The following is a 15,071-nucleotide window of genomic DNA, read 5'->3' as shown; positions in this document are numbered from 1 at the left end:
CTAAGGGTGAGCGAGAGGTGTAAGATACACAGACAGAGGGTTTGTAGCGGACGCTTGAAGTGAAGATAAGTCTGCAGTATCTTTGGATAGAATCACACACTCGATGATATTTCCAATGTATGCTCCATTAGATCAAATAAGATCAACAATCAATAGTCCAAAAATAATCCTGGAACATGTGTGTTTAATTTCATGACAGCAAGATGGGGACAAATCCAATAACGTAGTGCCAAAAGTGAGAAGTGGCAGCCAAGTGTATTCAGCATACACTCAAAGAAATCAGAAATCGCTCTAAGAATTAAATATTACATCGAAATTGCCAATAGCGTATAGCTACACAATGAGCTAACATCCTCTGGGCATCTGTTGTCTAGCAACAACACTCTCAAAAAACAATGTGTTAAGAAAGACTATCAGCTGAACAGGATCCTGTAATGTAACTGTAAAGGTATGGGTGATACTTTTTAAAAAATTTAAATGGATAAATCAAGCCTAACAGCTTCCACACCCCACAGGTCTACTGCAAAAATTCTTCTAAGCTGAAGTCAGGATCTATGCTGGAAAGTTCACTCTGTTAAGTCTTTTTCTGTCTGTATGGAGACATGTCAGAGCACAAGTTTGGCTTCTTACTGTGCAAGAAATATTATGGAAATTATCTTGGAAAAGTAGGCCAAGGTATTCCTGAGATAGTTTAAACTGAATGCAGTTGCATTCAATTGACTCCAGAGAAAGATGTTTGCACTGATTCAGTTTCCTCATGTGACTGTTGTGAAATGTTAATGCTAAATCAATATGTATGGTCTGAAACTACTGGAATTATTCTACACAGATGACTGTATGATTGATTTACAAAAGAGTCATATATATGTGTGTGTGTGTGTGTGTCTGTGTGTGCTCAATTTGTGAGATTTTATTTCCTTGGGGTGAAAGTTCACTAACAAAAGCCTTAATCAGCAACATATGTCACTTGTTGGTAACAGCAGGATGGACAAAATCCCCAAGAAAAAGAGGTGTAGAGCGTGTTCATGATAACACAAGAGTGGATGATGAGATGGAAAACAATAAGCGAGGTGTGTTTTGGAAAAGAAGAGAAACAAGGAGTGAATAATTTGGAGAGAAGATCAGAGATCTAGGATTATGCTTCAAACCATTCCCAAGTCGATGTGACATAATAAAAACACTCCTGCGAAGGGCTAGGCTTGTTGGAAACCAGTCAAAGTGCTTTTTTCCTGGTAGGACACCAAATTAATAGGTCAGGTTAGGTACGAATAAACAGAACTGAGTAAAGCAAAGGGGTTGACAAAGCCAAAGTCTTTCGCTTAAATCTTATTTCGATCTGTGCTTTTTACCTGCAACAATATATTGCATACTACGACTATGGCTTATGTGCTTGGACATGTGCAGTTACTTAACGCTGAACTCAGGTTCATGCTGAATGTTCCAGTGTCTCTACTCACAGCCAGTGTAACATTCAGCCGATGGGAATGATCATAAATTCCAGAGTCTTATTTCATGTATAATCAAGAAGTCTAAGCCATGTTTATGGATTTTGCCTGAAGTCAACTATGTTTCGTAGAAACTTTCCTTTAAACATGAATTAACACAATCACACAAAATGCACATCCATGAACCCACAGTATACATAAATATTAAAAGTATGCGCCCTTATATGGATTATATGGATTATGCTATGTTCAAGTGCAGCGTTAAACTGTTTCACAACAGAATGGAGTGATCTCTCATGAACATAGACCTTTTGTTAATGATTATGGAAACATCATGCATTCCTTAGTAAAGTGTCATCATTTAGTCCTAATTTAGAGTCTAAACAACAGTTCTACCAACATGTAATTCTCTAATAGTGCTTGCGTAATACTGGTATATATTTTACGATAGTTTCCTAAAGTTTTGATTACACAAAAGTTCATTCTTATTAGGCCGAGCCATTGTTCAGTTTGCATTCCTTGTTTTTATTGGCTGTGTTGGAAAGCCTAGCGCTGCCTATTAAGGATGTTGCGGTTTTATCGGCCTAGCTGGGATTCCTGGGGGATAGAGGTGCATGGAAAGATCCTTGATTAAATAAGTGTTTTCTTCTGTCTTTTTATTTTTATTACCACATTCCTCCACAGTTATCAAAATGGAACAGTGTTACAGCAATAACAGAAGTACTGGAAGTTAAAGAAGGTCATTCAAAAAGTCCTCAAACATTAGCTACAATACAATTATATTTCAGTATAATATATGTCCAGCGATGGATAGACTGAATCTAATGATACAGTGTTTGAGAACGCCACTGAATTCAGATAACATGACAAAGGAACCTTCATGACTAGACCTTAATCCAACAAGGAACTATTTAGTACCCTGACCCTGAGGCACTACGATATCTCACAGACGTCTACATCACTGATAACTCTGATAGATCCCACTTAGTTAGACAACCCAAAGACGAGTGCTTTATCTTTGAATCTTGATAAAGTTTAAATGTAGGCTTAAGAAGTCTGAGCCTGGTTGCCCAAAGAGCCTAAAACTCAATCTCATCCTAGTTGGTGATAAAAACAGCTCAGGCCTCTGGGCTGTTTGATCATTATCAACTGAAAAAGTCAAAGTTAAAGGGACAAAACAACAACAGCTTTCAGCTTCGTCATTGTGCGGCATAAATAGTGTCTCAACTCATTTTTTCCTACAATTTAGACTTACTTATGTGATTGTTACTTAAGAAGCATGAATATAGCCCAAAAACATGCTTATTAGAGACTAGCTAAAACCTATCAATGCAACAAAAATAATATCCACTAAGCAAATATGTGGAAAACTATCCTACAGAGTGAAGACAAACCGAAGCACACATGCCACTTTCTTCTGTCTTTACACTCTTTAGGACTGTCTTTAGGACTGAAGTCGTCATGCACACACTCCCCAGGGAGCAGAAAGACAGATCTGCCTTTTCTCTCTGTCTCTCTTTTACCTTCTGCTGTCTTGTTGAATCAACAGTACAACACGTGTCACACTGATAAATGAAATATAACTTAAAAGTGTGGAATTTGCAGTTGCTGTAAGGACAGAGCACACTGATACTGTGTACATATAAATAATTTGTAAGCAACTGTAAGCAAAACATTATAATAAAAGAGTTTTAACAATAATGAGATAAGACTTATCTTGAGCTTACAGAATTTAGTAAGGAATAAAGCACAATGGGGGTGTGCTCTTATAGGAAAATAATCAATGACTGGGTGGTGTGGTAGACACAGTGAAGCTTATTTTCCAATAACAGCATGTACAGAAATGTTTTATTCCTTTTATACAACAGCAATTTGCCAGTGATTACAATTTTTTATCAATTAAAGACCCCATACATTTTTAATTTATTTATAGTAATGCTGTGGAACGTTGTGGAATGTTGTGGAATTTATAGTAATGTTGTGGAATGTTGTGAGAAAGAAGTTATTTCCTGTTATACAACAGTTAATTCTGCTTCGATAATTTGATTTGACAAGCAGTGTTCCAAGAAAGCTGATATTCTGTATAACAGCATTTCACCATTTGTATAACTCCGCTTGTCTGTCCTCGCTATATAAAATTACAATTCTAGTAATAGTTTGTTATATTGAAACCATTACTACCATTACTACAGGCTGTCAGTCAGTCTGTGCGTTGGCATGGCAACACACCATGCTTTATCCAGCTGTTGCTTCTTTGGAAATTATTTTCCAAACCAAAAAATATTTGGCCATATTGTGTCTGAATTTTCAGTCACTCAAAATTAATTTCTTGTGTATAGAACTGTTGTATGAAAGTAAAATCACACTCACAATCATCTGCTGAAGTTAATATGACAAAAATGTCATATTGTGTTACAGAGAAACCACAAAACTCTCCATCCTGAAGAATCTCCCATTTCAGAAAACCTGAAGTTTGCCTTACAGCCAGCACTACTGTCAGAGCTGCTGTTATTATATTAATAGATATTTAGAAATGAACAGAAATTTCATTTCTAAAAATTAATAGAAATTAATCAATATCTGCTGACCAATCAGATTCCAGACTTCAGCAGCACTGAGGAATACATGCAGTTAAGTGCTTGTAATGGAGACATTTAACACAAACATACCACACGTTGAGCTTTTTGGAATATGAGACTCAACTCTAAACTCTAAAGGCCACTGGGTCAAAGCCAAAACACAAACTGACAACATTCTATTTTTTATACTTTCAAGTAATTTCTGGTGTAAAACCTTTCGCATATACTCAGGAACATGTAAATTATATATACAGTACATTAAAAAAAAAGTCATATAGAACCTTACAGTTCCGAAGTCTATATGTATATGTGAAGGATTATGTAGAAACATTTTCACTGCATTGTGAATTCTTCAACAAGGATAATACAGAAACACTCAAACATTTGGAAAAAGGGTGAAGCAAGTTAGGATGCAAAGTCTTTTCCAGCAGGGAAGCATCTAAAAAAAAAATGTAGAAAAGCAAAACTTGGCATATGGGCTTTAATGCCAGTCTGTTCATCCCTCCGTTCCTCCTTGTAGCTGTCTGAAGCTGTGAATGATTAAGGAAATAAAAAAGTGCAGCCACACCGTAATGCTGCTCTGAAGGACATCTGGTTCCAATAGAGAGGCTTCCTGTGATAGCAGGAAATAGCAGTCATTTTTGCATACATATGTGCACACACACGAGCACACACACATGGACCACTTTGGGGCTGCTTTGAGATGAAGGTGTTCAGAGAAGCCACAGTCTATGTGGTTTAAATATATGTAAATCTGGGGAAATAATGTGATCAGTGATTTTGAGCGTGGCATGATTGCTGGAGCCAGACGGGCTGGTTTGAGTATTTCTATAACTGCTGATCTCCTGGGATTATTTTACACACAACAGCCACTAGAGTTTACTCAGAATGGTGCAATAAAGAAAAAATAACCAGTGAGCAGTAGATCTGTGGATGAAAACGCCTCGTTAATGAGAGAGGTCAACGGAGAATGGCCAGACTGGTTGGAGCTGACTGAAAGGTCACAGTGACTCACATAACCACTCTGTACAATTGTGGTGAGCAGAAAAGCATCTCAGAATGCACAACACGTTGAACCTTGAGGCGGATGGGCTACAACAGCAGATCACATTGGGCTCCACTTCTGTCAGCCAAGAACAGAAAGCTGAGGCTGCAGTGGGCACAGGCTCAGCAAAACTGGACAGCTGAAGACTGTAATAACGCAGCCTGGTCTAATGAATCCCCATTTCTGCTGAGCCACATAGATGATAGGGTCACAATTTGGCACCAACAGCATGAATCCATAAACTCAACCTGCCTTGTGTCAAGAGTCCAGGCTGGTGGAGGTAGTGTAATGGTGTGGGGAATGTTTTCTTGGCACACTCTGGGCCCATTAATACCAATTAATCATCGCTTGAATGCCACAGACTATTTGAGTATTGCTGCTGATCATGTGCATCCCTTCATGGCCACAATTTACCCATCTTCTAATGACTACTTCCAGCATGATAATGCACCATGTCACAAAGCAAAATCGTCTCAAACTGGTTTTACGAACATGACAATGAGTTCAGTGTTCTTCAGTGGCCTTCCCAGTCACTGAATCTACATCCAGTAGAACACCTTTGGGATGTGGTAGAACGGGAGATTCTGATTGTGTATATATATATACTGTATATAGACTAGACAACTACACTCACTACAAAGAGAGACCGGATTTTGGAATGACTAATTGTGGGTTGTTTACAGATACTGATGAAGCCCAAACTGAAATGGAGGACAAACTTAAGAGGGTGAGTGAGACAAATGAGACACAAGGTTCAATTCACAGGAAAGAGCTATAGACTTTCAGTGCTTCACATTGGCCACCTGTGAAATGGGACCATGTGGCCAGTTACTGCCCACAGCTATGCCTCAAAACCTCCCCAGAAACCCCTTTCCCCTCAGATCTCCTTTCATACAACTGCAGCTCAAGTGTGTTATTGCGAACTTGTCAAGCTTTTCTCTCCAATAAACTGAACAAGCACTGAAAAACAATCTCTGAGTAGAAATCCAGATTAGAAGCCCAGTAACTCAATATTCACTCCCCACATCTGTGGGCTTTGAGTAGAAATCAAGAAGGAGCTTTCCTCTAAGAAACATTCATATTACACTACTGCTGTAAAGCCAAAAACAATATAACGATTTCACGGAGAGTGTATGTGATAGCCATTGCTACAAAGAATGAAAGAAAAAAAAAACATAAATATGAATTATTAGTCTCACAGATGATGGTTAAACATTGAGGACTTTTGTTTTAAGCCCTTCAGGCACTGTAGATTTATGAATCTGCATTTACATCTATTTCTGAATGTTTAATAATTCTGCAGATGGTCCTCCTGAGATAGCAGGAGAAAACGATTTTAGATCTAGTGCATTGGGATCTATTGGGAGAAAACTGTTTTAGATCTAGTGCATTGGGATCTATTGGGAGAAAACTGTTTTAGATCTAGTGCATTGGGATCTATTGGGAGAAAACTGTTTTAGATCTAGTGCATTGGGATCTATTGGGAGAAAACTGTTTTAGATCTAGTGCATTGGGATCTATTGGGAGAAAACTGTTTTAGATCTAGCGCATGCTTTGTTCAGTCGAGTCTGTTAGTGATTTAAAACATTGAATCTGCAATGGAAATAAAGCATGCTAAACACATTCTTTTTTAAATGTATTTTTATAAGCAAAACAACTGAATGTTAGTGTTTAAATCTTAAAAAAATTTAAATCTTAAAAAAGGAGCTCATGCCTGGAGTCAAGGCAGTGATTTCTAACTTCACATCACAAGAGAATCTCTGCAGCTGCCAAAACCCCATAAAACTCTCTATAAGGGTGCATGGAAATTTAGAACTGTATAGAAATATAGATGTAGTGAGTTGTTGTTCTTCTTTTGGCTACTGTTAGGGGTCACCACAGTGGATCATTAGTCTGTGTACTTGATTTGGCACAGTTTTTATGTTGGATGCCCTTCCTGACACAACCTTCCCCTATTTTATCCTGGCTTGGGTCCGGCACTGAGACCGCACTGTTGCACGCAACCCCAGTGGCTGTGGCTGGTTCCCTGTCCGGGAATTGAGCCCGGGCCACAGCAATGAGTATTTTCTTCAAAACATTTGATGATGTCTCACCTCCTGAAGACACCCAGACTTCCATGGTATCTGCTCTGGTGCATGCTGGGAGGCAGTGTGCACAAAGTCATAAACATACAAAGGAACATGGCAGAAGAGTGAATTATTTGGTACTATTTATATAACCTCACTGAAGTGACAGTTATGAAGTTTAACAAACACATAAGTGTATGTTTACATGCTTTGTGCTAAGTGTCCCAGGAAAAATAGAAAAAGTGTATTGTCTGTGTGAAACGTGTCATACTCTGCATGAGTTAGTGTGACTGAAAGTTTCGAACCAAGGTTCAATAAATTAAAAAGTGAAACTCTTAACTTAAAGTTTAAGTAATTGCTGAAATTATACTTAAGTGAAAGTGTAGACACTCAAATGTGATAAAGTAATCAAAAGTTATAAAATTAGGACATGTTTATTAAGCGTGATGTCACACTAGCTAATAAATGACATAATTCAGTGTATATTAGAAGTTACAATGATCACTGAAGGTCAGAGCTGGGGTTGGGATCTGGGTACCATTTTTTTATGATTTCAGTTGTATGAAATTGAACGCAATCCAGCCACATCACAGTTGTTCATTTGATTTTACACAGTGTCCAGGCTCTTTTTTATTATTTTTAATTTTTATTTACTTTTTTATTAAAGTAACTTTAATGTATGAAGGACAATTGAGAATTAGAGACAGTCTTTGCAGAAATATGATCTATATAAATTGGTATGTTATAAAATTTAATCTACAGAAATAGGATTAAGCGGATGGGCAGCCAGTGATAAGGAAAAAAGATTCCTGAGTCATGATCTTTAAGAGTTGTAACAAGTATGAGAAATTTAAGGAGTAAATTTTTTTTTATCTTTGTCATAAATTTAATGGAGTTAGAGTAGAATTACTAATAGATTTAATTAAAGTAAATTAACAATTAGTGTGAACATTTTAATATAATTTCCAATGCAAACTATACTATATGGCCAAAAATGTGTGGACACCTGACCATCACTCTCATATGTGATTTTTGAACATCCCATTCCAGATTTATTCCCCTTTTGCTGTTATAATATCCTCCACTCTTCTGGGAAGGCTTTCCACTAGTATTTGGAGTGTGACTGTGGGGATTTGTGCTCATTCAGCCACAAGAACATTAGTGTGGTCAGGCATTGATGTTGGGTGAGGAGATCTTTTGTGCAGTTGGCATTCCAGTTCATCGCAAAGGTGTTCAGTGGGGTTGAGGTCAGGGCTCTGTGCAGGACACTCGAGTTCTTCCACTCCATCCTTGGCAAACCATGTCTTCATGGAGCTCACTTTGTGCACAGGGGCATTGTCATGCTGGAACATGTTTGGACTACTTAGCTCCAGTGAAGGGAAATCTTAATGCTACAGCATACAAAGACATCCTAAACAAATGTATGCTCCCAACGTTGTGGTCTCATTTTGGCTAAGGAACACGTATGGGTGCGATAGTCAGGTGTCCATAAACCTTTGGCCATATAGTGTATATACAGAATTTCTTGATATAATTTAATATTTAATATTTACATTAATATAACTGATATGGTAGGCATGGAGGCCTACAATATGAGAGGTAACAGGATGCTGAAAATATCTGTCTTATGCATGCACTTTGCCATGGCAGAAGTGCATCAAGTTGTAGATGACTATTATACACCAACGATGCATCTGTGTGATGTTTCTCAAATATGTGCACTCATTTCTTTGCTTAAACCTACCCTCTCCTTAATGCAAAAAACACTTTCCATTACCTGAACATTTCTCTCATCCTCCACACTCACACACACACACACTTGTCTTGCTATACTTCTGAGGACCTTCCATTGATATAATTATTAATGTAGCTGCAGTTGTTGTAAAAAAGCAGTTTTCATCTTGGGCTCAACCAACTGTCCCCACAAGGTCAAAACGGTCAGATATTTCTATCCTTGGGGGGACATTTGATCACCACAAAGATAAAATGGCTGCACACCACACGCACACACACACACACACACACACACTCTGCATTCTGCCAAACGACTGCAGTTACATAGCACTGGACTGCTAGCATGGAGTGTTCTCTAGCTGATGCCTAACTAAATCCACCTGTGGAAAGTACTGCTTCTCTCCAAACCAGACAGCTGCCAGACATATGAGCAAGGGAGACAAAGGCAGAATGAGTACTGGAGAAAGAAAGAGGGAAAGATGGAGGGCAAAAGAAGAACCGTGAATTCACATGCTGAACCCAGGCATTTCTATGAATGCAAAACTAAAAGAGAGTATTATATCTGCAAATGAAAATACAGAACATAAACAAGCACTAACATTTAGTTGCCTAGAGGACAAGATCTGTTTACACACTCTGTGTGTGTGTGTGTGTGTGAGACAGAAAGAGAGCGTTCCAAGCACTTTAGTTAGTTGTCATAGCCCTCTAGTAACCCAAGCTGGTGTGTTTCAAAGTTCAATGACTGTACCCTTGGGTGAAAAAGACCTCAGTCTCTGACCCTGCACACTGAAGGGGGTGTAAGGGCACACACTTCCCCTCCTCCTCCACAATTTAGGCAACTGCGACGCATTACTTCATTGGGTGTGACCCCTTCTCCCCATCTCACTTTCTCAGAAGCATAAGTTTGGCTCTAGTTTTATTGTAGGCTTTTCTATATGGAGAACTACACAACATCCACAAAATGCCACAAGAAATGGCACAAAAGCTCACCCAAGGTCACTGTAGGACATCTCTGTTTCTGCATTCAGAATTCACTCGATTTTGCTGGAAGTCCCTTAAACTGAGTGAGCACATGAAGCTGACTGAAGAGGGGCCTGTGTAGGAGGGTGTACAGTTACTAAATGCTGTAAGCCCTTCAGGATAAAGGCAGGATCACTTAAGCCTGGACTGATTTAGGTCTAGACTGTGGCTCCACAAACACAAACACACACACACACACACACATATGGACAAATTTACCCAAGTTCTGTTCTAGAATTTAAATAATTTTGCCCTTACCCTATATGCAATCTATTATCCAAGGCATGTTTGGTGTCAGAAGGTTGGTACTTTAGTGTTCACTAGAGCTACAAAGTTGATTTGGCTAAAAATGAAAGAAAGCTATGAATATCCACCAGTGTTGCATCATGAAAAATACATGCCTAAAATATCACACACATGCCTCAAAAGACATTGGCTGCATAAGTAGCAGTGACTGCTGGTCGTGGTATTGTACTGGAGGGCTAAAATCTAATATCTATCTGTATCTCAATGAGAAAACTATTAGCTGAGAATTGTATTATATGTGGACCAACTATTACACACACGCATACATGCGCACACACATACACATTAAAGACAGATCGAAAGCTGCATTTGTGATTTCTAATTACTTATTTAATCAAATTAATCTGATTTCTTTTAATTGTTTCACGTAATGCTCTACTGTGTCATGTTTCCTTGGAATACCAAACATGGTAAACAGAAAAGATTTAATCCTTCCATTCCTGTTGCCTGTCCTTTTGTGTAATTTGTACTTTGATTGTACAATATATGTTTAGTATGTCTGCTCTCTTCCAAAGGCATTTTGGGGAAAAAATACAATAGGATAATAGAGTAAATGATCCAATTTGCCTTCTCAATCACTGCTGATGACGGGTTACAGGTGTGTCAGCGATGTGATCATCCAAAATGCAGCTCTAGGGGAAGTTTCACTCTGTGTGATCACCTGACATGAATGTCACTGATAAGCTGCATGAACCTACAGTCTGGGCTAGAAAGAAATCAACCCAACCTCACTTCTTCATATCATTCTGTGTACTTTTCTCACAACCATTGGTAGTGCAGTTGGGCTTGGTTCTAAAGTCTAAAATAATCTGCATTAAGACATTATTTAACAGCAAATGACCTAAAATTTAAACCTTACATTGATCTGTTTTATCTTTGAAAGACTAGAAATGTAAAAAGTCTGGCCACACCTCCTGTCTGAGTCTGATGGTGGGAAGTTGAGATGCCAAACCATGTCATTCAGGTTTCAAGATGCTAATGTTTTTTTTACTTATGCAACATCTTTATGTTATTTTTTTAAAGATAACAATATGTTTCACTATCAAAACCCACAAAGCAAGTCTATTTTAGCCTTGTTGCAATGCAAAACTAAAGAAGCAAACACAGGTATCAAAGATGTCTTGGTTGATTGACTACATTTAGACGATTTATTTAAAATGGTGGTAAAAGTTATCCTTCGGGATTAATAACTACACATTGTACTTGAATCGTGCCATCTAGTAAGACTGATGTTTTAAAAGCCAGACCAATAATCATACATATACACCAAGTTAACAGATTGCTATGCTGCTATATCTTGGCAATTCAGTTTGTCTTAATATGTCTGACTTTGTAAAATTAAGTGAATTTATGAAACAGAATTGATTAGATTTAGTTATGCATGATACCGAAGCACAGATAAACAGATTTGGTCAGACATCTTGGTAAGCAGCAGTAGTACTCACTGTGAACCTTGGATCCTTGCACGGCTGTAACATGATGTAGTAACTGGCTGCCAGGTTAATGAATGAACTACGGAACGAGCTGATTTGCTGGTGGCCCTGCACCAGCTTATACAGTTCCAGACACATGAGGCCTGATGTTGCTGCTGTGGTTGTGGCAATAGCAGGGATGATGCGACCGGCAATGAGCTTGCTCTGTACAAGAAAAAAACAACATGGAAACGTTATTTATTGGAGTAGAGTGTGTTTGTGTGCATATGCATATGTGCCTATATGTCTGCTAATAGATTTACAGTATTGCTATCAGTATAAGCATCTGTGTGAGTATATATTTGAGTTTAATATGTGTGTGATGCAGCAATCATACACATATTTTAGTTTAATATATGTGTGATGCAGCAATCATAAACATATTTTAGTTTAATGTGTGTGATGCAGCAATCATACACATATTTTAGTTTAATATGTGTGTGATGCAGCAATCATACCTGTGTATGTACTGGAGAATTACAAACACCCACCCACACCTACACACACACACACACACACACACAAACCAGCATTAACTCTAGTTTCCTACCTTGTGCCGATCTGCTGCTGGTATGTCATAATTCTCTGCCCTCAGGTTAGACGCTGCCACTATAAAGTCCATGTGGAAATTACTGTCATCATCCTAAAAGCAGATTTAACACTGAGCTGTAAACAACATTCCTCACTCACTGTGCACTGACAGATCAGTTAGCACAAGCAATAGACTGTCAGGTGTTGGTAAAATCACTCGCAGGATTATGGCGTGAACAGACACTTATGGCTAAAAGACAATTTTCAATTTAAAAGATTAATAGATACGGTACAGTTCCACCACCTGTTTTTTTTTGAGACCATGTTTTGTCTACCATTATATCATCTCTATAGCACCAGCTGTTGCCGAGTTTCCACAGGAAAGAAAGAAAACCATGATAATTATCTATGTGCATGATGGAGAAACAGCCCTTGTGTACTTGTTCCTGCTGGAATGAATTCAGTAATGCAGGAGGTTGTGTCAGGTTTTAGACCTCTGACTTAGTCACTGGAGCTCCTATTGTAACCCAAATTGAATTTTCCCTTTGAGGTGACAAGGTACATGAGGTCATACTTCAAGCACGCTGACTCTTCAAAAGGTCGCTGTGACTGGAGGGGATTTGAGGGGGCGCACTTTGGCAACCTTCCCTCTCTGCGGCCGCACTGGCTGTAAGGCATGATGACTAGGATGACACATGACACACGATTTAAAAGTACAGTTATAATTACATTGTTACATGTAACACTGCGTCATCTTCATTCCATTTCTGATGGTAGAGATTAGCGTTCTTACGATTTGGCGTATATTTAATGTTTAGTATCAATCAAAGTATTTAATATCACCTGAGTATTTGAATTGTAATGTAATTCTATCATTTCTAGACTCATTAGGTAATTGATTAGGCATTGTGTGTGTGTTTGTGAGTGTGTGTGTGTGTGTGTGTGTGTGGGTGTGTGTACAACAGTGGAACCCAAACCTAATCCCCACTCCAGCGGTGACACACTCTTTGGCTGTTCACATAATATACCTGAGTGAGGTTTTCTGGCACATTCCACAAGCATCAAATTGCCAGATTACACTACCTCATCACCACACTCATCACACCACTCATCCCAGTCTTTCACACATCCATGACTAGTATATTTATATTCTTCACTGAATGACATATTTTCCTAACTAACATTTTGTTTGCAGTTAATGCATGCACATATAAGATAAAAATAAAAATTTTATTTTTTTTATAAAGTCAGTATAACTCTATGATTACATACTTATAATCCAAAACACATGCATCTTTACATACGTTTAAATACACATTCATGCACATATTATTGTACTTAATTTGTGTGACTGTAGACATCTGCATTGATCTTCAAGCATTCACATGTCTACAGTCACACAAATTGAGTACATTAATGTGTGCACTAATGTACAGTCTCACAAATTAAGTACATTCATGCACACGTTTGCGTGACTATAGAAATCTGAATGCCTTTTTATCTTTAGAATGAATAAAAGAAAGATAATAGAATAGTGCGAAAAAATGACTGCGGTGAAGGAAAAATTGTAGCATTATAAAATTCTCCAAAGAAATAAATATAAAAGACGATGAAAACATGTGTTCATAAATAATGACAGAGAGTGAGAAACCAGTGCTAAACATATTCCAGTGTCCTAAAAATCACTGCACATGGGTGTGTGTGTGTGTGTGTGTGTGTGTGTGTGTGTGTGAGGGTGTTTGTGTCTGTGCTACCATCTCTCCTCTGCTACACCGAGAAAATGTGTCACACAGTTACACCACAGGACAAAGTTGATCCAGAGTCAGGAACAAAAGTTCCTCAAGCTTTTCACAACACGTTTTTCTCTCTAGCCAGTCTCCTTCTGAAAAGTGTCCAGCACAAGGGTGGGGTTTTGTATTAACAGTGAACTCTTCTGTTCTCGGTGCTCCATTAGGGCTAGTTAGGGATGGTGTTGGATAAGGATCAGTGATCACTTTAGTGCAGGGCAGATGGCTCAGGCACTTAAGAACCACAGATTTGTGTTTCTCTTAGACCTCCTACCTGCGGATGGTCGCCAATGTGTCTGACGCAGAGCCAGAACACAGAAATGTGTATGTATTAAATCTGCACACGCACATACACACACACACACACATACATAAACACTACCTTTTCAAATTCTAGTGGGAACATCTGAGACGTCTGGCTGGCTGGCTGGAAGCTTGACAGTTTCTGCTTTAGCTCATCCAGCTTGGCTTTGTCTGAGAGAAACAGATAGAGCAGTTACTGAGAAGCACACACTTCCTCACTCTCCTTGATATTTACACTGCTCATAAAGACTGTGAATTATTTAACAAGCTTAATAAAACACAGAACAACACAGTGTCAATCCTTTAAGTCTCCATTTGGAAGACACTGGCTCCATCAATTTTAGATTCAACTTCCTGCTTGCTCACCCTCGTCCTTTCGCTCCTCCATGCTTTCCTTCAGGTCCTCGTCCATCACTGCGATCGTCACACTGGATTTTGGGTGAAACGCAGGCACATGCACTCCTTCCAGGATCTTCATCATGTCATCATGGTCTGTTGATCCCTTAATCCCATAGATCTGCCCATATAAGTTAGCGGAGGCCACAATAAAATCCATATGGGTGGTCTAGAAGGTAAGAGAGCAAGACTCTTTATAAATAACCTTTAATAAACTACAGTATCTCTTCCCAGCATGAACGACAGCCACAAACTAAATAATTATATTACAGCTGGTGGAAGCAAAACGAATGCAATCAGTGAGTTTAGAGCATGTTATTGAGCAGGTTGGATACTACGCTATATGATATAGATATATACTATCTAATACATGTTTACAGATATGTG

At 38.5% G+C, this 15,071-nt stretch overlaps 1 protein-coding gene across 1 annotated transcript in view; it reads right to left on the bottom strand.

Moving 5' to 3' along the window:
• Positions 1-15,071, bottom strand: part of uba7 (ubiquitin-like modifier activating enzyme 7) — a 48,728-nt gene that overhangs the window by 12,346 nt on the left and 21,311 nt on the right. The window contains exons 18-21 of the mRNA XM_026915122.3: positions 14,655-14,853; positions 14,368-14,459; positions 12,218-12,310; positions 11,641-11,832 (exon numbers count right to left, since the gene is read on the bottom strand). Coding sequence (XP_026770923.3) covers positions 11,641-11,832; positions 12,218-12,310; positions 14,368-14,459; positions 14,655-14,853 — 576 coding nt within the window. The remainder of the gene's footprint in view (positions 1-11,640; positions 11,833-12,217; positions 12,311-14,367; positions 14,460-14,654; positions 14,854-15,071) is intronic.

This window comes from Pangasianodon hypophthalmus, chromosome 2 (genome assembly GCF_027358585.1).
Source record: "Pangasianodon hypophthalmus isolate fPanHyp1 chromosome 2, fPanHyp1.pri, whole genome shotgun sequence".
Classification (NCBI taxonomy): domain Eukaryota; kingdom Metazoa; phylum Chordata; class Actinopteri; order Siluriformes; family Pangasiidae; genus Pangasianodon; species Pangasianodon hypophthalmus.
The sequence above is the reverse complement of the archived record's forward strand: the minus strand, read 5'-3'. Positions and strand labels throughout refer to the sequence as shown.